Below are 24562 nucleotides of genomic sequence, written 5' to 3'. Positions count from 1 at the left end.
TACCTCTCGGAGATTTCTGGGAGGTGGCATGTCTTGTAAGGCCTTTATCTTGCTGGGGTTCGCCTCTATGCCCTGCTCGGTCACGATGTACCCCAGGAAGCGCCCGCCTTTTGCTCCGAACAGGCACTTCTGAGGATTAAGCTTGACTCCATATCTTCTTAATGTTTGGAAGGTCTCCTCCATATCTGCATAGAGATCGGCCGCCCGGAAGGACTTGATAAGTATGTCGTCCACGTACACTTCCAAGTTGCGTCCGATCTGCTCCCTGAAGACCTTATTCATCAGACGCTGGTAGGTGGCTCCTGCGTTCTTCAGCCCGAATGACATTACATTGTAGCAGTAGGTGCCGTCCACCGTGATGAAGCTAACCTTCTCCTGGTCCTCTCGGGCGAGCGGCACTTGATGGTAGCCTTGGTATGCATCCAGCATGCATACCAGCTCGCACCCGGCGGTGGAGTCCACCAGTTAATCGATCCGGGGCAGGGGGTAGAAGTCCTTCGGGCAGGCCTTGTTCAAGTCCTGGAAGTCGATGCAGACCCTCCACTTGTTGCCCGGCTTGGAGACCAGAACCACATTTGCAAGCCAACTCGGGAATTGTATTTCCCTTATGTGGCCGGCCTCTAAAAGCTTCTCTACCTCCGCCCGGATGATTACATTCTGCTCCGCGCTGAAGTCCCTCTTCCTTTGCTTCACCGGCCGAGCGTCCGGCCAGACGTGAAGTTCATGCTGCGCCACGCTTGGCGAAACCCCTGGCAACTCATGGGTTGACAAAGCAAAGACGTCGCAGTTTCGCCGCAGGCATTTGATCAGCTTCTCCTTCCGCTTCTCCTCCAGATCGGATGCTATGAAGGTGGTGGCCTCCGGTTGGGAAGAGTCAATCTGCACCTCCTCTTTCTCTTCATAAACCAAAGAAGGAGGTTTCTCGGTTATAGTATTTACCTCAATTCGCGGCATTTTCCGAGCGGACTTGGATTCGGCTCGGACCATCTCAACATAGCATCTCCGAACTGCCAGTTGGTCTCCCCGCACCTCCCCTACTTGATCTTCCACCGGGAACTTGATCTTCTCGCAGAAGGTAGAGACAATCGCCCGGAACTCGTTGAGCGCCGGTCGTCCCAAGATAACATTGTACGCCGAAGGAGCATCAACCACAATGAAGCTTGTGGTCCTCGTCCTTCTGAGCAGCTCTTCTCCCAGCGATATAGCCAGCCGGACTTGGCCGACTGGTAAGACTTCGTTTCCCGTGAATCAGTAGAGGGGGGTCGTCATTGGCAGTAGTTCAGCTCGATCGATTTGTAGTTGGTCGAAGGCCTTCTTGAATATTATGTTGACCGAGCTGCCTGTGTCAATGAAAATGCGGTGAATAGTATAATTGGCTATTACAGCTCGAATGATCAGGGCGTCATCGTGAGGGACTTCAACTCCTTCGAGGTCCCTGGGCCCGAAGCTGATCTCGGGTTCGCTCACCCTTTTCTAGCTGCAGCCGACTGCGTGGATCCTCAGTTGCCTTTCGTGTGCCTTTATGGCTCTATTATAATCTCCGCCGGTCGGGTTTCCGATGATGATGTTGATCTCTCCCCAAAATGCGTTGCCCCTATTTTCGTGTGATGCTCTGGGCTGCTCGTTCGTGTGATGCCCGATGGTGAGCTCTGGGCTACTGACGATGCTGCCGCTCGGGGGATCTCCTTTCTATCCTTTGAACGGGGCTCCGTTGTCGATGTTGCCGGTCTGGTGAAGGCGATCGGCGACGGTAACTCCTCGGCGCGGGATGAGCGATGGGGGGGAGGCTCCGACAGTCGCGGGTGTTGTGAGTAGCCGACTGATGGAGTGAACAAAACATCGGGGTCCATACCTTCCCCCTAGGCTTGGGCCGATCAGCCGCGACTTATTGGACGACGTGCGTCCGTGTGTGCTGATTAGGACGGGCGACTTCAGCTCGCAGTCCTCTGGGTGGCTGGTGACTGATGGGCTGCTTCCGCTCGGAGGAAGCTGGTTGGTCACTCAGGGCTTCTTTTCTTCTCGCCACCTGGGCTTCCTCCACATTGATGTATTCGTTGGCCTTGTGCAGCATGTGGTCGTAGTCCCGTGGCGGCTTCCGGATGAGCGAGCGGAAGAAGTCACCGTCCACGAGCCCTTGCGTGAACGCATTCATCATTGTTTCCGAGGTGACCGTTGGAATGTCCATGGCCACCTGGTTAAAGCGCTGAATGTACGCTCGGAGCGGCTCCCTCTCACCTTGTTTGATGGCAAACAGGTTGACGCTTGTCTTCTGGAGGCGCCTGCTGCTTGCAAAATGATGGAGGAACGCCGTTCGAAATTCCTTGAAACTTGTGATGGAGCCGTTCGGCAGTCTCCGAAACCACCGATGCGCCGATCCCGAAAGCGTGGTGAGGAACACTCGGCATTTCACACCATCTGTGTATTGGTGCAGAGTGGTGGTGCTGTCGAACTTACCCAGGTGGTCGTCTGGGTCGGTTGTCCCGTTGTACTCCCCGATCGCCGGGGGCACATAATGCCTCGGCAGTGGATCGTGAAGAATGGCCTCTGAGAACTGCCGGTTGATCCACTCGGGCGACGAGTCTGTTCGAGGCGCCTTTCCTTTTCTGACGTCCCGGACGGGTGCTTTGTCCGATGAAGATCCCTTGTCTTGATTGGCTTGTGCTACCTCCGAGGGCGTCTGGAACAGAGCTCGATGAAAAGGTATCGGGGCGGGCAGTGCCCCCATCTGAGTGCCGGCTGGCCCCTTGTTTTGCCCCCATATTGAGAACTGTTCCTGCCTGTCTTCGGGTGGCGCTCGGCCCCCCAAGGCTGATGTCGCTTGCTGCGCTGCCCGTTCGGCCTGAGCTTTCTGCTGCTACTCCACGATTTTCGCTGCTCGCGCTTGGACAAGTGCTTCGAGCTCTTCGGGAGAGAGCGTTACTAGAAGTTGACGTTCAGCTTCTTCCATCTTCTTGGCTCGGATTCAGGTGCGTTCCCACAGACGGTGCCAATTTGATTTTGTCCGAGCGCTGAGTCGACGGACGCTGGGAACGTGGCACGCTCCGCTGTCTTCGACTGGTGGTGTAGCTCTCCGGCGAACCTGCATAGAAGCCGAGCCGGGAGGGGTTTCCCGGCGATGAACCTCCGACGCTCAAGTCAGGCAATGAGAGAGGCAGCGTAATGTGGCTACAGTAAAGAGTTGTACATACCTTCGTCGACGTCTGGGGGTCCTTATATAGGACCCCGGGGAAACGCAGGCACGCTTCCCAATGCGGGCACACTTCCCCAAACATACCTTAACGAGCCTACGTCAGAAAAGTACATCTGGTGCCATTCCGCAATCGTCCGAGCATATCCCGGATGTGACGGTGGAAGCTTCCACCGTATGATACTGTGTACGGCTCGGCCGCCAACTCCGCTGCTTGTCGGTGGCAGGTGTATCGAGGATGATGTTATCCTCTGTCTCCTTTGTCCTCTTGCGTTCCCTGTCTGTTCCCGGGCCGAGCGAGTCGGCCGCTCGGTAGGCGTATTACTTCTGTCGCCGGTTATAGGTATCGGTCCGACCGGGATAACTCCCGACCATACGATCGGATGAGATTGCTCCTGCATTTGTTGCCTGGTGCCCCGGCCGAACGGACATCCCGCTCGGCCTTAAAACCTTTTTACCTTTGAGCATCGGAAATCCGACCCCCAGTCGGGTTGTCTTCATTCGGTTCAGGGGATTCACGGTCGGTCGGCCTGCATAGCCCGAACGGTCAACCCGCTTCGTCCGGTCAGCCAGTCTCAAGGTTGAATCTCTTGACCTTTGACCTCTACGTGCCGTTGACCTTTCGCCAACGAGGATCCCCCGTCCTTATCACCGGATCAATGATAATCCTATGTCTTAATTATTTGTTGCTCCAAGTCTAGGCCCGATAATTAAGTAATTTAATACTAATAAATTAAATTCTATAAGTATCATTATTAGTCATAATATAAGCCTATTTAATAGACATATTTATAAAATTTAGACAATTTATTAGCTAAATTTTAAATATTGACTAAATCTTTAGGCTAGAACTAGCCTAGAAGTACGTACCTTAATTAGTATTTAAATTAAATATTAATTCTATCAAACTGCTAAATAAATTAAATCATATACGTATCATTATTATCCATAATATAAGTGTATTTAACAGGCATATTCCTCTTTCTAAACACACTTCATATAATTTACTACTAATCTAATCATTTAACACTTTTACTTATATAATTATTCTTTTTAAAATCTCTATCATTTTTCCCTCGCTTTTTTTATTAAGGCTCTTATTAATCATCATTCACATTTATATCATATTAGTTATATTTCTTGAACCGACATATTAATAAGAATAGCTAGAAAAGTAAAAATCCAATCCCTCTAGGAAGAAAGCGATAATATTGAGAGTACCAATAAGATCAAGAGACCGGTCCCGCCCATGGATCATAAATGGAAATACCAATAAAATTAGAAAATTAATTCCGGTAGGGAATATTCATGAAAAGAGCCTAGCGCTGTTAAAATAATATTGCCTGTAGGCAAGAAATGATTGAAAGGGATTAACCCAGACAAGAACTTCGGGTACTATCACATGTCTCTTCCTTAAGTCGGATTAAAAAGTGGAGTGGAATGAAGTCTGATTAAAAAAAATTGAGAGAATCAAGGATGTTCTGAATCTTGGAATGCCACTGATCAGCTAAGGATGTTCTGAATCCGATTGACCCTGTAAAGATATGGACAGTAATAGAAAACCAATCCCATCTGGGGCTAGTAAATGAGAGTACCAATGATATAAATCGATTCTGCTTAGGCAACTTGAAATTTAGAGTTTCTTTTCAACATCAACTGATGTCTACAACTTTAAAAAATAAAATTAATATGATGCTAACTATTAAATTTTCAGATGCTGAGAAAGTGTGCTTAGAAGAATTTGACATTGATAAATACTCTACATCCACTAATAAATTTTAATAATAACTTATCGCTGGATTTAAAGACTTCGAATATAGAACTACAAAACGGTGCAGTTGTTGGGAACAATGCAAACTATCACAGATCAAAAGAATCCAAGTTAATATGTGAAGACAACCCTAAACATATGAAAGAGATGAGGATTTCATGCTTAACTAAAGCAGAAATCAAACAAATACCTTTAGAGATGATCAAGAGCTTGAACCACATTATTATGTGATTCTGCAATAGGAGTCTAATTTACAAGACTAGATTACCGATCCTTAAAATTGAGTGAGTTACAGAAGGAGAGGAGGAGGGAGATGAGGTTAAGATACAGGATGAGAAAGCCCAACTTGATGGGTTATTATTGTAGTTTCTGCTTAAATTCTAAATTTGAATGAGGATTTCACTTTCCGCGAGCTGCGAGAGAAGAGACGTCAAAATTATGTGTATCCGAATTAAAAAAGAAAAATACTTTTTTAAAAAAATTATGGCTAGGATATTTAGAAAAGTATGAAGTTGTTGGCGAAAGGAATATTATTGAACTTAAATTCGTCCTTTGATAAAAAAAAAAATTTATAATGCCGCCTTTACAAATTTCAAAATTATAAATGTGCCGGTCGAAAAAGATAACATTAAAGAAAATAGGGTTTTAAGATAAATTTTTAAAACGAAATTAAAATCTATTTTGAATTTTAATAAATCAGAAATAATTTATTACAAAATTTTTAATCCATTACACTTAAATAAAATATAATATAAATTTTTTTGAGACAGAGTTTAAAATGAATTTATAAAATAATTTTTTAAATAAAAATAAATACAGATTAGTATCCGATAGAAAATTATATTTGTAAAAAAAATATGTCTAAAAAAATTTAAATAGAAAAAAATTCATTTTTATTTTATATAAATTAGAAATAAATTTATTTTATTTTAAGAAATTGACCTATGCTCAATTTCTTCTTTTTTTTCGTGAGTGTATTCTCAAGTTCTTTTTGCGTATTGCGGAGGACAGGGAATCCAAATCCATAGGTTATCTTGATTCTCCCTCCCGCATGCTGCTGTGACTGCCACTGGTGCCGTCCGCCGGCTTGATCGTGTGGCGAGGCCGCTGCCTCGTCTGGAAGAATTTCGAATCCCGCTCGTCACTCCTAGGGTTTTTGATCTCACTCTCCGAGAAGTCGCCAAGGAACCTAAGTGTGTGTAATCGCCAGTCCATTTTGTTCATTTTGACCCATCTTGGTGCTTTTTTTCCTCCGCATTTACAGTTTGGCTGGATTTCTCAGATTCACCGGTCTAGCATAATGGTGGCACGTTGAGTTTTTGTTTTTTTGTCTTTGTAATATCAGTTGCGGTTGCTGATTATAAATTTGCCCTTTTTCGATCTTATCCTCTGGTGTTTATCGTGATGTTCAGAATGCGAGACTGCTTGAAGATGAAGCTACCGTGGAGAAAGGAGATCGTGCGAGAATGGTATGGATTCGGTTTAATCAGTAATAAAAAATTAGTTATACTGACGCTAGTCTCAATTTGTGTGACCGAGCTTACTCTACAGTTCGGATTTGTTTTTTCTATGATATTTCCTGTATGCTTATGAAACTCAGTTTGAGCTTGACTATAGGTTCTACTAACTTTTAGAATTTTTTGCATTTTGAATTTAGTAAAATCAGCATCTTTTGTTTTATCTCTTCAGTCAGTAATTACATGGTTTACTGTTGTTGTTGTAACAACTCTTAGCACATTTCAGTGGAATTATGTTGATGAGGATGGAAACCTTTTTCCAAATAGCTCCTGCAACCAAGCATGTGATGTTAAGTTTTTTGGCATTATCATGAATAGATGAGCATATAAACCTCCGGACAATGCCAATCTATTTCCTTTTTACTCATTAATTGCTAGAAGCTGGAAGCACGATTACTTGTTAGAGACTAGAGAAGATCAATTCTCTGTACAATGCAGATTCATATAATCTTTTTAACCCAACTATTCTTTTGTTGATTGGTTGCTTAACTTTTTATGTTTTGCAGGCATCATTTGTTGGTGCTATGGCAATTGCAGATCTGGTCAAGACAACTTTAGGCCCCAAAGGAATGGTGGGTTATTTCTCTATTTATTTACTTGCTTTTTCTTGAATCCTCTTAGATATTTATCTGGGGATCTGTGTAGGATAAGATATTGCAGTCAACTGGTAGAGGACATAGTGTCACCGTTACTAATGACGGTGCTACAATTTTGAAGTCACTTCATATTGACAATCCAGCTGCTAAGGTCCTTGTTGGTATCCTTCAGCATGCTTTATTATTTTTATTTTTCTCAAGTTTAGGAACATACTATGCATGTTTTTCTTTTGTATTCGGTAATTGACCTCCCAATGTCTAAAGTTAATACTTCTTGGTCAGTTATGTTAGAGAAAGGAACTCTTTTACTCCACATTCAGATATTTCTAAAGTGCAAGATGATGAAGTTGGTGATGGAACAACCTCTGTTGTTGTTTTAGCTAGAGAACTTCTCAGAGAGGCTGAAAAATTAGTAAATCAAAAAATTCACCCAAGGACGATCATTGCAGGTAGTGCTTTTTAGTATTCTTTTAAATTTGAGGATGCTGTAATGTAGGACGTCATAGATTAAACTATTGTTTGTTGGGTTGGTCAACAATTTATAAAGCAGCATTTATTATTAATTTTGTTATTATGTTCTTATTTACACTGACAGGTTATAGGACAATTACAGATGATATCATACAATCTGGAAATTCACTTGTTATTTTTGAATACAAATTGATTAATTGAAGATAGATTTTTAGTTGTACTATCTATATAGTGCCCCTATGATTTTGTAGGATACAGAATGGCTGTTGAGTGTGCATGTAATGCATTGCTGCAGAAGGCAAAGGATAACAAACAAGATCCATGCAGGTATCGAATATTTTTAATGCTTGCAGTTGTGCATGTGCAACTTGGAACAAATATGTATATATTTATTTCTGTGCTTCTGTTGAGGTGGGCAGTGTAAGTTTTGATGTGGGACATATGTATTATTGGTTGAGGTTCTCCCATTGGCTTTATTCGAACCAATGATTAAATCAAAATACAACTCTTACGTTGAGCTGAATTTGTATCCAATCTATATAATCATTTTTCTTGTATGATGCAGATAGATTCAAGTCAGATTCAATGAAAATTGCTATGACAACCTTGAGCTAAAAAATTTCTCTCTTTGGACAAAGAACAATTTAATAAACTAGCAATGGATGTTGTGCTAAGGCTGAAGGTAATATCTTTTCTTTTACACTAATCAAGTGAACAATTGAAGCATTTTCTTTGAGACAACTTCATTGTGTTAGAACATGATTAATCAATTTGTTTTTTTTTTTGGATTATATTATAGATTTTTTTTTAATCCGAAGATGTTGAAGATTTTCATCTTTATTTGATAATTTTCATTGTCTAGTATTTCATGTATTGAATTATGTGTGCTGGGGAAAGGGAATAAAAGAATGATGAACATTTGGTTTCTTATTCATTAAATTTTTATTATATCGTATTGACATCTCACTAGTTTGTTTTTATATTTATTAGATTAATATAATTTATTATAATATGGATAGGAACAATATAGAGATAGACAAAATGTTGTTGATCACTCTATTCATCCTTCATTCAATCTTAAATCGCTGTGTGATATGGTGGGTGACCCATGTAAGGGGAGAATGTATGAATTTGGATGCAATTAACACTTTGAAAGATCATACGATAGAAGTTCCAACCAAATGTGTTCCAATGAGAGAACAAAGAACTATCGCAAGAAATTGATGACATATGTGCTACTAGCAGAGAATGGAGAAAAAAATTATTGAAAGAAAAAAAATTTACAACTCGTTATCACAAAAAATATGTCGAGGGAAGAAACACTTATCGAGGAAGGTAGGATAGATGAAATAAAATTAAATTACTTGTGGTGGAATTTAAAAATTTATCAGTTATTTATAGTTTGATTGATGGTTAAATTTATTTGGACGATGTCAATATTTATCTATCTTAATGATATTTGCATGATCCTAAAAATTAATTATTTTAAATATTTTTAATTTATTTAAAATGTGGGTTCTTATCTTGCGAAGTAATATGTAGATGACAAATATAGAAATAGAATATAATAAAATTTTAGTGATAAATTTAAGTATGAATTTATATACAGATTTATAAATAGAATTGTAAACAAATTTATAAATAAATTAAAATGATATTTGATATGTTATTTGAGATAGACTAATGACGGATTTAAAACAGAATTAGAAATAAAATTTATATATTGATTTATAAACAAAATTGTAAACAAAATCATAAATAGATTAAAATTATATTTATTATGTAATTTGAGATAGACTCAAAATAAAATTAGAAAATATTTTTCTGATCATTTTTTATTTAAAATTAATTTTATTTGACCAAATTATAAATAGATTTATAAATATTTTTCTGATTCATTTTTGAAATTAGAGACGGAACATTTTCGTCTCAAAGCAGCTACAGGGTTCTCATTAACAGAATTTTGAGACTGAATATTTCGTCCGAAAGATATTCTTTAGATACATAAAATATCTTTACGGAATTTTTCATCTATGAAGCCATATCTTTTTTAGTGGTACACAAAGATTTATTAGCACATGGGCTAGTGCAGTCCATTTTGCCACATGCAAAACCTAGTACTTGATTTACCTAACTTACTAGGTTTCCTTTGCCAAGTGTTCACCTCCCAACTGACTCATAGGACTTCCACCGCCAAGCATTAAGCTCGACCCTCTTGAACTTCACCTAGTTTCCAACTAGATTTTCTAGTTCTCAATTAGGTTTTCCATCGCCTAGTTCCTAACCAAGTCTTTCACTGTTTAGTTCCCAACTAAGTTTTTCCGTTGCTTGGTTCTCATCATTTGCCTAATTCTCAACTAAGATTTGCTCCGCCTAGTCCCATCAGGACTTGTCATATTTGGTCCTATTTGGACTTCTCACTCACTTCCATGTATCCAGTTATCTTTAACTTATTTGGACTCTCCACCCGATTTGATCAACCTTAATCAAGCCAAACTATCAAAATTTTGGAGGTTGATTATACCAACAATTGTTCCACAAGTGAGATTCACATTTTACATAAACTTAAATACTTGTCAAATATCAAAACTTTACATACATAATATAATTGCACCAACAAGAAACATCTCTGTCTGCAATACCAAGTAATAAAGACACATCTCTTATGGTGAAAGCGATTGGAACACTTAAAAATTTAAAAGTTGCGATGTTGAAATCAACTTTGAAATATATTTATCAATAGCCCTTGAATTTGTTGAATATCTTGTATATTAAAAAAATAAAATTTAATTATTTAATGATCTCTTTTATCTATCATGTTAATAAATAGAACCTTGTTGCTTTCCTTTACTTGTTGGACTAAAAAAAAATATTAAAGTGCTCTAAAATACTAGGTTTAAAGACTTCGAATATAGAACAACAAAACAATGTAGTTGTTGGGAACAATGAAAACTATTGCAGAATCAAAGGAATCCAAGTTAATATGTGAAAGACAAACCCTAAACATGTGAAAAAGATGAGGATTTCATGCTTAACTAAAACAGAAATAAAAAATATACTTTTGGAGATGATCGAGTGGTTGAACCACATTATTGTGTTATTCTACAACAGGAGTCCAATTTATATGACTAAATTAACGATCCTTAAAATTGAGTGAGCTGTAGAGGGAGAGGAGGGAGATGAGCAGTCAAGGTCTAGCAAGGCCAGACCTGATGAGCTTTTATTGTAGTTTATATGCTTAAATTCTAAACTTGAATGGGGATTTCACTTTTCGTGAGCTGGGAGAGAAGAGATGTCAAAATTATGTGTATCCGAATTAAAAAAAATACTTTAAGTTGTTGGCCAAAGGAATATTATTGAAATTAAATTCGTCCTTTGCTAAAAAATAAATTAAATTAATGCGCCATGCCGAAAAAGATAATAACATGAAAACGGAGATTTATCAGCTGATGGGCAGTGGAATCTACTATTTTGCCGTCCCTTACCTTTCCATTGAGGTCACGACTTTGTATTTAAGAAAGGGACTCTGTCCAGCTGTTGCAGCACTTGGCAAGGCAGATGAAGCCAAAAGACATGTGCATGGACTTTGGAGAACGATGAGGACCGCAGCTGTCTCGCTCTGCTGACTAGACCTCCACTCTCTCCTACAAAGAGACGATTTTTTTTTTTCTCCTGGTGCGAGCAGCAAGGCATTCTTTATTTAAATAATGGAATGAAAGGATAACAACGTCGTTGCAGGCTGACAAGAGCTTTATTTTATAACGTACTTGGTTCCGCGCGTCTCTTTTGTTTATGCTAATTAACAAGAAGCCATTGCAGATAAGCATACGAAATTCAAGTAATATTCATCTACTGCATGGATTTAATTAGTCCTTAATTTTGCTAATTAAGATGCATGCATCAATATGCATGTTGACAGCACATGTATGTCTTCTCTCTTCTGTACGTATGGAGATGACGACCCAACTGATTTTGACATTCCTAATATATAGCACGATAGAGACCCGGAGAACTAAGCCCAGCTCCCTCAGTATTTAAATAATACTCTGTGATAACTGCCCATCATCTCCTAATGTGTGACACTGCATCATCGAGCTTGCGGCCTTCAATGGAGGGGCAAGTTTTTTAGTGGAGAAAAAGCAAACGTTCCTGCATATTTAATAACTGTAACACTCCTAATAGCATGATAGCGCTTGTCACTGTGAGTGCGCATGCACGCACGAAAAAGAAAACTTCACCCTACGGTACTTTTTCATGCATTATAATTAAGAAAGTACTCCCGAGTTGATCTCCTTCAACATCTCTTTGACACAGTTCCCTCCATTGCAACGTTCTTGTATGTTTGAAGGCAAGGCTATGCCAAAACACGGGCGCAAGGGGAACTGGCAAATTAATATGCTCAAGCAGTTCATATTTACCATACCAAGTAAGGTTTACACTTTTTTTTTCCCTTTCTGTGTTGTTCTCGAATGATGCCATTACAAGATTTAATTCTTAGATGCACGAAAGAATGACTTCTATGCAATGTGTGTGCGGGGATATGTATATATAAAATAAACATATTATGTACCGTAGTCTCTTCTCAGTGAGGTTTCTTGACAATTTTTTTTTTTTTTTTTTTTTTTGCTTTAACAGCATGTAGGAGCTTCAAGGCGGAAAAATAAAGCTACTAAATGTCACAATAAATTTATCAAACAACATTTAGTAACTAAAAATGAACTATAATAAGCATGGTAAAAACAAACAAAACTTTTATAGTCTAATTATATGCTTCAATTGTCATGACTCAAAAGGCTCCAATATTCCTATATGAGGAGAACAAGCCCCTTTCAGTGACAATATTCATCATTGCAACATAACCATAGAAATACCAAATGAATACACAAGGTGCTATAATAACAATAAATGCTATAATTTTTATTAAGTTAAAATATACTAACACAAATGTCTAACTTATTTTGATAACAAAAATTAGACTCATATTGAAAAAAAATAAATATACTAAAAGGAAAACAATAAATAAATAATCTTGTGTGCAATATGAAAATAAAAGGGTACATAAATTCTTCTCATACATAGGCATCAGGTATCTCTAAGCATGGTATAATTTGAAATAGAAATCCAACTTGGAGAGATTGTCTCTACTATATATGCAACATATATAGAGGTTAAAGAGATGGTATGTGAGCATACAAATGTAAGTGGAATAATAAAATATTCAATCGTTTCTCATTATTTCTTTTTCATTTCTATTAAGTTAATATTTTTAACATTTTTTCTTTTTACAAACTTTCCCATTTTCTATCCGGTAGGAAAGGTATCATATATATAAATATGAACAATTAACGATCCACCCATTAGGAAAAATGTATATCATGTATAAAGGGTGAACTAGTTGCAGTCTACTTAGTGATGAATGGGTTAAAGCCCACAAAACGTCCAAATGGACCCAAGGTCCTTTTGAAGTAATAAAGTATGTTGTTGCAATCATACCATAAGTGGTTTGATTCGACGTTAGATTTTGATGTTTGTGCAAAGAGTTTAAGTTAGGTCTTGCATTGTGATTTGATATGTGCATTTAAGTTGTGAAGGAACTTGACAGAGCATACATGGAACTTGAAGAGCTTGTAACTCGATGAGGTCGAGTGATGATGATGACTTGGCATAACTAAGGCAAAGCACTTAGTGGCTTGGACATATGTTAGAGTTTAGAGAAAGTTGCATGAGAAAACATAGGGATTGCAAGTCGAGAAACACCAAGATTATGTTGGAGCATCTCGTGGAGTATGACATGATGCAACCAAGTTGGCAGCTCGGTGGCTCAAGATTCGCTAGAGATCAAAGAAGGATGGTGTGGACATCCGAGGATCCATAGGCTGAGGAGCATCAAGGCACAACATTGAGAATAGCTAGAGGAGGCGAACTACATAGGTGAAGCATGAAAGATGCCACATAGAGCGAGTCGGGGGCTCAATGCATCCGAAAAACAAGTAACTTGATAGGAGACAACTATGATGGTGGAGACAAGTTGTAAAAGATGAGCTTTGGTAAGTGAACGGTGAGAGTTGAGAGAATATATCCTTGCGAGGGGGTAGATCTCAATTTATATAAGACTCGATTATTAGGATGATCCTAGTCAAGCTTCCAATCGACTAGGAGTGAATCAAATCAATAGGAGAGCTAAGTAAACTATGGACCCAACATAGGGTGATCTTCCAGCAAACATAAAGCTTTTATTTGAGGTTAAATCTACTAGGCAATCAACTAGTTTGTAATTAGTCGACTAATGAAGAATTTTAGTCAATTGATGCTGCAACAAGAAAGCCAAAAGGAGCTATTAATCAGATAAAGCTATGTGTTAATGGCCAAATGACCTAAGGGCTACAATGGCCTAGTTGACTAATGGTAGAATCAAGGTTTAAAATTTCGACCCGTGCCGAGGTTTCGGTCTCAGACCGGAACGATACGGTTTCGATATCGTATCGTGCCGTGCCGATGTAGTTTCGATATTTTTTTATTAATATATAGTAATTATTAGATAGATATGTTTATTGTATATAATTTTAAAATAAATTGTATATTGATTTTATATAAGTTGCCTGAACAACTTAATATGGTTAAGAAAAAAAATTAAATATAATTTTCTTTAAAGATGTATTAATTACTCGAATTAAAATTGATATATCATAATTATATAAATTAATTTTATTCATTTAATTAATTATTAGTTTAAATCTTATATATTTAAAATGGTAAAAAAAATTAAAATATAAATTAAACAGCAAAAAAAAAATATTAGAATATAAATATGATTTATTAGAATTTTTTAAATAAATTTAAAACAGCAAAAAGATTTTTTTTAATATCAATTATTTTTTTATATTTTTTTAAATTTTAAATATATTTTATAGGGATAATTTAATTAGGGTTTATAAAAACCTATTCAAAATATCACACTTAGGAATTGTTTAATTAATTAAAAATTTTTCGTTTGTAACAGTGCGCCTGGTCTCGCGATCCCGATCTCGCGATCTCGCGCTGCGGAGTGCGACGCCTCCCCCGGTGGTGGAGGCATCGCGCGACGCTTCCGGCTCCGGCGGAGGCACCGTGCGACGCTTCCGGCGTCGGCGGAGGCGTCGCGCGACACTTCCGACGCCTGCGGAGGCGTCGCGCGACGCATCCACCGCCACCGGAAGAGTCCTGCGACGCTTCCGGTGGCAGCAAAATTTGTTCTCCTACTGTGCCGGTTTCAGTTCGTCACCGGAACGATAAATTTCGACTGTTTCGGGCGGCACGGCTCGACACTTCAAACCTTGGGAAGAATCTAGTAATCTCAAGTAGCTGTTGGGAGACACAAGTTGAACTAATCAGGAAACCAGCCGACTAATGATAGATTTAGTAGATTGATCGACAACAAATTGACTGAATAGCAAGTGAAGTTTGATGGGGTTGAAGGCTATATAAAGGAGAGTAAGGTGGGCATTTGAAGGTTGACAAAGTATAGATTGGTTAGGTCATATTGAGTTTTTGCATTATAAGCCCTTTTAGCCTTCCTATTTGAGTTGCTTGCAGTTTGTATTGTAAGAGGTTTCTCCACTTCTAGAGGTTATCCATGAAAGAGAAAGATAGTAAGCTTTCTAAGAGTTACTCACTAGTGAGTCATAGGTTGTGGCGCAGGAATGAGAGTTCTGAACCATATTACATGAGCTTGTTATTTGTATTTGTTTTTATTTCCCCTATATTAACTCATTAGGTGGCCTTGCTAGGGATTATCAAGAGTAGTACAGATTGTTATTTGCAAGAACAATTGTTACTTCTAGCCATTTATATGGTCTCAATAGCGGCTCAATAATATAAGTAATTTATCCACTATTCTATTAGTTCAATATAAGTAATTAAGCATTTTAGTTCACGATTTTAAGGTTTCAATCTCTTTTATAGATACCCTAGTTTTCTATTATTTATCAAGTCTACTTTATTAATTTTTTGTTCACTAATATTAGAGGTAAACAAATATGCAAAAAAAAGCAACTAAGATAATCATGAAAGAACTAGCAAAGTGTCAAAAAAAAATAATTACCCAAAACAAGAGTTTATAATTGCTTTTAAAATAAAATCTTACAATAGGCATCGCCTACATATATCAATGCAAAGTGTATAGCATGAAAGAATATATAAAAGTAATATATTCAATTTTTATTCTATATTTAATAAGGCCCTAATAAGTTTATCTTTAGCACTATCTTTTTGGTGCAATGATGCTACCAAGTCATTGAGTTTGATTTTATGTTATGTTCATATTTTGTTTTTAAGTATTAACATCAAGCGTCTAGGAGCTTGGAAAAGTGCACATGGACATCTCGGGGTGTTGGGTCAAGCCAGTTTAATGTGATCATGAGATCATTTATTCTTGATGGCTTGAAAGTGTGAAAGAGGTGGACTTTGAGGCAAGGTAATGAATGGCATGGAGCAAGCTCAAGGAGATTAATGCTGTTGACATTATTAAGGAATATTCTTTACTGTTGTGTTGACATTATTAAGGAATATTCTGATTTGATTTGACAACATTAAAGAATATTTTGATCTGATTTGATTTGATAATTAAGAGAGATTGACATAGAAGGAAAGGAATTAAATCTGTGATTAATAGAGATTGACACAGAAGGAAATGAATTAAATCTGTAATTAAGAGAGATTTTTATCTTCCTTTTGTTTGTAATCTTTCTTTCTAATGTCTCTTGCATCCTCCTATTTAAGTTGGATTTCTTATAAATTATAATATAATGAAAAAGATTTAAGTATTTTTTCTCTTCATCCAATTCCACATGGTATCAGAGCAATAGGATGTAAGGATGAATTTCAAGGCAGCCATGGTTGGCTCTGGTCCAACATCTTCGGATGCTGGGAGTGAGATGATGCCTTTGGAGGCAAAAGCCCAAGCAAATGCTCAACTGATGGCGGGTTTTCTTCCTGACAACTCTACTGGATCTCTCCAGATTACTCTTCATAAATTGAATGGAAAAAATTATCTTGAGTGGTCTCAGACAGTACGATTGGCAATAGACGGCAAAGGAAAACTTGGGTATCTCAATGGTGAAATCAAACCTCCAACCACAAAGGATCCAAGATTCGAGCAGTGGCGGTCTCAAAATTCTATGGTCACTGCTTGGTTAATAAACTCTATGGATCCTGTGATTGGAAAGCCATTTATATTTCTACCCACAGCTCAAGATGTGTGAGAAGCTGTTAGAGAAACATATTCAGATTTGGACAATCATTCTCAATTGTTCGAATTAAACACTCGACAGTGGAAAATGGAGCAAGGAGATCGTGAGGTAACAACTTATTATAATGAAATGATGATTGTTTGGTAGGAGTTGGATTTGTTTGAAGAAGAAGATTGGGAAAATCCAAATGATAGTGCTCGCTATAAAAAAAAAATAGAAAAAGGCCGGGTATTTGTGTTCCTGATGGGTTTAGACAAGGAACTCGATGAGGTTCGAGGGCGTATTCTGGGACGAAAGCCTTTACCTCCTCTAAGAGAAGTTTTCTCAGAAGTACGTAGGGAAGAAGCAAGACGATATGTGATGCTAAAAAATATTCTTGAATCAAAATCAGAAATGGAAGGGTCCGCTCTTGCAGTTCGTGGTGCAGAAAAGCAAAGGCCTTGGTGTGACTATTGCAGAAAACCGTGGCACACACGTGGAAACTGCTGGAAGTTACATGGAAAACCAACATATGTAAAGAAGAAACAGGGTAGTGATAACAAGTTAGCGGGAGCACATGAAAGTCGTGCCTTTCATGTGAACCATTCTGATCCAAAGCAGCAATCTTCCTCAGAATCTTTTCCCTTCACTAAGGAACAAATGGAGCACTTAAAAAAACTATTTCAGTCCCAATCCTTAGGAAATTCTAATCCTTCATGTGTCCTTGTTGATTCAGGTATTGTTCCCATCGGTACCCTTGCATGTACCAAATCTAATGGCTTCTGGATCTTAGATTCAGGTGCTACTGATCATATGACTAGTATTTCGTAATATTTCTCTTCTTATACACCAAGTGCAGGGAATCAAAAAATCAAAATTGCAGATGGTTCTTTTGCTACTGTTGCAGGAAAAGGACTAGTACCTATTTCTCAATCTATAACATTGAAAGATGTTCTACATGTTCCCACCCTTTCCTACAATCTTCTATCCATCAGTAAATTCCCCCATGATCATAATTGTAGAGCTAATTTTTGTTTCTCGCATTGTGAATTTCAGGATTTAACCTCGGGGAAGATGATTGGGGATGCTAAACAGGATGGTGGGCTTTACCTCTTTAATGAAGGGTTAGACCATAAAACTTGTTTCAACTCTATTTCTGTTCCAAATAATAGTGAAATTTTGTTATGACATTATAGATTGGGTCATCCTAGTTTTCAATATTTAAAGTTGTTGGTTCCCAAGCTGTTTATTAATAAAGAGCAGTCAGTTTTTCAATGTGAATTTTGTGAATTAGCAAAACATCATCGATCTGTTTTTCAACCTCAACCATACAAAAAATCAGCACCTTTTACTATGATTCATAGTGATATTTGGGGTCCTTCTAGGGTTACCACTCTTTCTGGGAAACGATGGTACATTACTTTCATTGAGGATCATACTAGGTCACGGGTTTTTTTTGCTAAAAGAAAAATCTGAGGCTGCAATGATGTTCAAAATTTTTTATAACATGGTTCAAACTCAATTTCAGACTCAGATTAAAATTTTTCGAAGTGATAATGGAATGGAATTTTTTAACAATATGTTGGGAAATTTTTTTGATGAGAAAGGAATTGTGCACCAAAGATCATGTAATTATACACCCCTGAAAGGAAAAACAAACATCTCCTTGAAGTTGCTAGAGCCTTAAATTTTACAACTAAGGTTCCTAAGTATCTTTGGGGAGAAGCAGTTCTGACAGCAACCTATTTGATTAATCGAATGCCAACCCGAAATTTGTCGTTTAGAAGTCCAATCCAGGTTTTCATAGAATGCTTTCCTAATTCTTGGTTAGTGACAAACATCCCTTTAAAAATTTTTGGAAGTGTTGCATTTGTTCATAATTTTGATCCTAGAAAATCAAAACTTGATCCAAAAGCACATAAATGCATATTTGTAGGATGCCCCAACAATCAAAAGGGTTGCAAATGCTTTGATCCAATTTCGAAAAAAATATTTGTCTCTATGGATGTCACTTTTCTTGAGGGAACTTCATACCAAAACACTCATCTTCAGGGGGAGAACAAACCTAATGAAGATGAATGTGTTGATAAATCTGACTTAACCTTTGCACTTGTTCCTAATGATGCTATATCACTAAAAGAGGCAGAAAATGGGGAAAATATTGAGTCTATCGACAAACAAGAACACTCTGTGATAATGCCATCTCAAAATAAACAATATGAAATAACAGAAATGGATGGGAAACAATATAAAGGTCTGGTCTATTCAAAGAAGAAGGAAGACCCTAGTTCCCAGCATCCTCAAGAATCCAATCAGAGGTTCAATCATGAAATTCATGATTCACAAGGACCCAATCTTCCAGGTAATCCTGAGTTTTCTAGTCAATTGGATCTTCCCATTGCTCTTAGGAAAGGTGTTAGATCTTGTACAAAATATCCCCGGTCAAACTTTGTGTCGTATGAAAATATTTCACCTTCCTATTGTACATTTATTTCACAATTGTCTAGTGTATCCATTCCTAACAGCATCCAGGAAGCCCTGAATGTTCCTGAGTGGAGAGAAGCTATTCTTGAAGAGATGAAAGCTTTGGAGAAGAACTCTACTTGGGAGAAAGTGGATTTTCCTAATGGGAAGACAGTTGTTGGTTGTAAGTGGGTATTTACTGTGAAATACAACTCAGATGGATCCTTGGAGAGGTACAAGGCCCGCCTGGTAGCTAAAGGGTTCACTCAGATTTATGGAGTAGACTACTCTGAGACTTTTTCTCCGGTTGCTAAATTAAACACAGTATGAATACTTTTATTTATAGCTGCTAACCTTGATTGACCATTGAATCAGCTAGATGTGAAGAATGCATTCTTAAATGGGAACCTAGAAGAGGAGGTTTATATGGAACCTCCACCTGGATTCACTGAGAAATTTGAGGGTAAAGTGTGCAAGCTGAGAAAGTCTATACATGGATTCAAACAGTCCCCCAGAGCTTGGTTTGATAGATTTACAAGGTTTGTTAAAGGTCAAGGATATATTAGGGTCAATCTGATCATACTCTATTTACTAAAAGATCCACCAAAAACAAGAGTTCAGTGGTGATTGTTTACGTGGACGATATAATATTGACGGGTGATGATGCTGAAGAAATGAGTAGATTAAAGCAAAGCTTAGCAAAAGAATTTGAGATTAAAGACTTGGGCCAACTAAAATGTTTTCTGGGAATGGAAGTTGCAAGATCCAAGAATGGCATTGTGGTTACCCAACGGAAGTATATTCTGGATCTTTTAAAAGAAACTGGATTGAATGACTGCAGACCATCAGAAACGCCAATTGATGTTAGTGTTAAGCTTGGAGAAGTCAAATAGAGAACTCCTGCAGATGTAGGAAGGTACCAAAGATTGGTTGGAAGGTTGATTTATTTGTCACACACACGCCCTGATATTGCTTTTGCTGTGTGTATGGTAAGTCAATTTATGCATTCTCCATTTAAAGAACACCTTGAAGCTGCATATCGAATTCTTCGATATTTGAAAGGGACTCCAGGGAAAGGACTCTTATTTAGGAAAATTGATAAGCGAGAGATTGAGGTGTATACTGATGCTGATTGTGCAGGATCAATCACTGATAGGAGGTCAACTTCAGGGTACTGTACATCAATGAGTAGATTATAATTTTTAAATTAAAATAAATGAAATATAAAATTAATTAGATAATTTTATTAGGGTTGAATAAAGCCTCTTTAGATTATCTCCACCATAACTAGGAGTTGATTAAAAAAATTAACCTAAGTTTAATTAAAAAAAATCTGAAATCGGACACCACTCGCGAGCCCGCACGACTTCGGTGCTGTCGCAGGGTTGCGCGACCAGCCATGGCCACGGGGATTGCATGACTCCTTCGGCATGACCACGTCGGTCGTGCGACCCTTCTGTAGTGAGCGTAGGGTTGCAAGATGCCTCCACGGCGACAGCGAAAGGGTTATGCGATCTCTCCGCTACTGTTGCAGGGTCGAGCGACCCTTCTGCTGTGACCACAGGGTCGCGCAATACGTCGCACATGTCGTGGGTCTGGTGTTGGGGTCGTGCCGGTGCCGGTCGCCGAGCGGAACGAGACGTTTCACCCGTTTCGACCTTTTCGGCACCACACTTTAAACCATGCTGTACATTTCTTTGGGGTAACTTAGTTTCTTGGAGAAGCAAGAAACAAAGTGTAGTTGCAAGAAGCAGTGCCGAGGCAGAATTTAGATCTATGGCTCAAGGTATCTGTGAGGTTCTTTGGATTAAGAAGGTCCTAGAAGATCTTACTAAGGAAATTAATCTCCCTATGAAGTTGTACTGTGATAATAAGGCAGCGATCAGCATTGCTCAAAATCCAGTTCAACATGACAGAACAAAGCATGTTGAGATTGACCGACACTTTATAAAGGAGAAACTCAATGAAGGGATAATTTGCATGCCATTTGTGCCAACTTCACAGCAAGTGGCAGATGGGTTGACTAAGGGCTTGTTGAAACAAGCATTTGAATTTCAAGTCAACAAGTTGGACATGATAGATATCTTTGCACCAACTTGAGGGGGAGTGTTGACATTATTAAGGAATATTCTTTAATGTTGTGTTGACATTATTAAGGAATATTCTGATTTGATTTGACAACATTAAAGAATATTATGATCTGATTGATTTGATAATTAAGAGAGATTGACATAGAAGGAAAGGAATTAAATAATAGAGATTGACACAGGAGGAAAAGAATTAAATCTGTAATTAAGAGAGATTTTTATTTTCCTTTTGTTTGTAATCTTTCTTTCTAATTTCTCTTGCATCCTCCTATTTAAGTTGGATTTCTTGTAAATTATAATATAATGAAAAAGATTTAAGTATTTTTTCTCTTCATCCAATTCCACAAATGCATCTAAGGGACTAGAGGCCTTGTGTGATGAGCTCTATGACAAGGAACATGGAGCAACTACTAGTTTAATTGATTGGAGGCTCATAATGATGTGAACTAAGAGGCAAAGTGAAGGATGATAGATATTTGAGGTGTTTTGATATTTGTAGAATATGTTGTTAATAATATGGCAATGTAATCGCATTGTTATTGAGGTGAGCTTAAGTTAGACTGATATGTCAAGTAGGTTAAGGTTGATTAAATATTTGACATGGATAAAGTTTAAATGGATCAAAGTCGATCAAACTTTTGGCAATGAAGAAAGTCCAATAGGTGTTGCCATTGGAGAATATCCAACTAGTTAGTAATGGAAAGTCAAATAGGAAGTTAGCAATGAAAATTTCAACAGGGAGTTGGCAGTGAAAAGTCTAATAGAAAGTAGGCAACAAAACTACAATAGGAAGTTAGTAAGTAGAAAGTCCAATAGGGAGTTAGCAACGGGAAGTCCAATAAGTGTTGGCAAGAGGAAAGACTAACAGGGAGTTGACAATATAAAAATCTAGCCAACATTGTTAGTGGAAGTCCATATAGGTAAAGGTTGACTATATGCTTGACAAGTGATGAAGTCCTAACATATCAAGGTTAATAGGATGTCAAGCAAGTAAAAGTCCTAGAAGAATAGTCTTTAGGAACATGAGAATTCTAGCGGGCCAAGGTTGACCTAGAGGTTGGGAAAGTGAAAAGCATGATAAGTCAAGGTTGACTTGAGGCTAGGCAATGTCATAGCTAGTTAAAGTTGACTTGAAGTTGGGTAAGTGGAAGTCCCAGTGGGTTAAGGTTGACTTAAGATTGGGCAAATGAAAGTCCTAGTAGGTTAAGGTCAATTTACACTAGGTAAAGGGTGAAGTCGTGGAGGCTAGGCCTATAAGCAGTTGAAATCTTGGTAGGTCAATATTAACTCATAATAAATAGACGAGGAAATCTAGGAGACATGGGATCTCTTGGTAAGATGATGACTCAACCATAGAATGGTTGGAGTCAATGTTTTAATGGACTGATGATTGATTTTAGTCGACTAATTGTACTCTTAATGTGCTAAGGTATTTTATATTTCTAACCCCTATAAATAGGTGGGGTTTGTTTGTGTATGGTAACAAGTTCTCTAGCTTGTTCTATTCTCTTTCTCAAATTGTTGTTGCTGCAATCATGTCCTAAGTAGACCGGGTCAACCATGAGTTTCGATGTGTTTGGTAAACATTTAAATTATGCTTTACCTATATATTTGATGCATGGTAAGTTGTGTAAGAATTTGGCAGAACATAGATAAAGTTCATGGAGCTTGCAACTCAATGAGGTTGAGTTTGGATGATGACTTATTGTTGGTCCTAAGATGACATGCTCAATGGATTGGAGGTTTGATAGAGTTCAGAGAAGGATGTATGATGCATTCAAGGCACCATAAAATGAGAAGCATTGAGTGGTGTTTACAGAAGCTCATGGAGTTTGACTTGGTGCGGCCAAGTTGGTGGCTCAATGGTTTGAGGTCCATCGGAGATTAAATAAGGATAGAATGGGACATTTAAAGGACCATGGGATGAACAGAATCGAGGTGGCAGTGTTGATGACAGTTGGAAGGAGGCCAACTATATAGGTAAAAGAGTGAAGGATGACAAGTGAAGTGAGTTGAGGGTCCAGTGCATCGGAGGGACTTCAATCCTAATAAGTCATGGACTTATGGGCGAAGTCAAGCTGTTTAAGATAAACCCTTAAGTGAGCTGCGAGAGTTGAGAGGCCTACACTTTGGGTTTAAGATAACTCTTGACTTTTGTGAAGACTCAATTATTATAATGATCATAGTCGATTACCCATTCAACTAGGAACACCTCCAAGTCAACTATGAACACTTCTCAATCAACTGATAAGTTAAGTCAACTAAGGAGTCGATTCAATCTTGATGGCTTGTGAAATAGTATTTTTGTATGGAGCTCAGTCAACTAAGCAACCAATTAATTGATCTAAGTCGAATAGTCGAGTGATCCCTGACAAAGTCAAAAGAAGACTATTGATTCAATGGAAAAAAATGATGAAACAGGTAACATCGAACCTGGGATGACCCGCTCGGCCCCATGGAAGACTATTGATTCAATAGAGGAGGGATGCAAGAAAGCTGATGTGATCCCGCAATCGCATGGGTGTTGTCAAGTAATAAAATTTATATAAGTCGATCCCACGAGGACTGAGGATCAAATGCTAATTAGTTCTACACTTCGAATTCAGCTAGATAGGATCGATAATTGTTTGATTTGAGATTATCAATTAAAATGTGAAAATAGAAGAAAGGTAATTGAGGAAGCTCTTAATTCAAGAAGATGTTTTAGGCCTTCAGTTTCATTGTAATGGTGAATGTTGTGCTATGTATTTGCCCAATCCTAGTTCTCCACTTCTATGTTTGCAGGATGGTCTGAATTACTACCGAATACCACCTCGCGACGGTGTATTGAAGTACTTCCCCTGCCAATAACCAAGTATGCCATCAAGTGAAGAAGTAACTTAGAGAGTCCGAATTTTCAGTAGAGTATCTCCTATCACAAGGTCTTCCCAGGTTTACGTCTCTAGATTATATAGGTCACTTGCTGTGGCATATGAATAGGGAAAGCCCATTAGGTCAAGTAATAGACTCATCCATACATAGAATTGTTCTCTGTTAGGAGGTTATGTTCCATATAGAAGGATAGTTACCTTAGATACTCAACGTTAAACAAGCATCCTAAAGCCATGCTGAGCTATATCGGAACATATATTCAAAAGAGATAACAATCTATGTATCTATTCAATAAAACTTTAGATTCACACTCAAATGTATATACACGGCAATATATCTAGTGCGGAAATTAGATCTATGCATACAGAAATGCAATCTACATAGATAAAATTA

The 24562-nt window shown here is 38.1% G+C and overlaps 2 protein-coding genes across 7 annotated transcripts in view; both read left to right on the top strand.

Moving 5' to 3' along the window:
* Positions 1-6023: 6023 nt before the first annotated feature.
* On the top strand, positions 6024-8086 carry LOC121981417 (T-complex protein 1 subunit beta-like). The gene is made up of 6 exons (XM_042533934.1): positions 6024-6153; positions 6371-6427; positions 6982-7047; positions 7121-7232; positions 7392-7520; positions 7794-8086. The coding sequence occupies exons 2-6, from the start codon at positions 6425-6427 to the stop codon at positions 7964-7966; spliced, it is 483 nt and encodes a 160-aa protein (XP_042389868.1). The 5' UTR covers positions 6024-6153; positions 6371-6424; the 3' UTR covers positions 7967-8086.
* Positions 7794-24562, top strand: part of LOC121981416 (putative ABC transporter C family member 15) — a 77806-nt gene continuing 61037 nt past the window's right edge. Inside the window, exons 1-3 of one of the 6 annotated variants that reach the window (XM_042533930.1) lie at positions 7794-7869; positions 8108-8224; positions 11857-11968. In XM_042533930.1, coding sequence (XP_042389864.1) covers positions 8201-8224; positions 11857-11968 — 136 coding nt within the window. In that variant the 5' untranslated portion in view covers positions 7794-7869; positions 8108-8200. Of the gene's footprint in view, positions 7870-8107; positions 8225-11597; positions 11787-11856; positions 11969-17804; positions 17873-24562 lie in introns of those variants that run through there. The other 5 variants (XM_042533933.1, XM_042533932.1, XM_042533928.1 and 2 more) reach the window with 5 other exon arrangements.

This window comes from Zingiber officinale, chromosome 5A, assembly GCF_018446385.1.
Source record: "Zingiber officinale cultivar Zhangliang chromosome 5A, Zo_v1.1, whole genome shotgun sequence".
Lineage (NCBI taxonomy): Eukaryota > Viridiplantae > Streptophyta > Magnoliopsida > Zingiberales > Zingiberaceae > Zingiber > Zingiber officinale.
Note: the sequence above shows the minus strand (reverse complement) of the source record. Positions and strands in the feature narration are given on the sequence as shown.

Bases quoted from the DNA above. Each gene is read 5' to 3' on its own strand.
- LOC121981417 (XM_042533934.1), top strand. The intron at 7,048-7,120 runs GTGGGTTATTTC...GGATCTGTGTAG, and splicing joins CTTTAGGCCCCAAAGGAATG to GATAAGATATTGCAGTCAAC. The intron at 7,521-7,793 runs GTAGTGCTTTTT...ATGATTTTGTAG, and splicing joins CCCAAGGACGATCATTGCAG to GATACAGAATGGCTGTTGAG.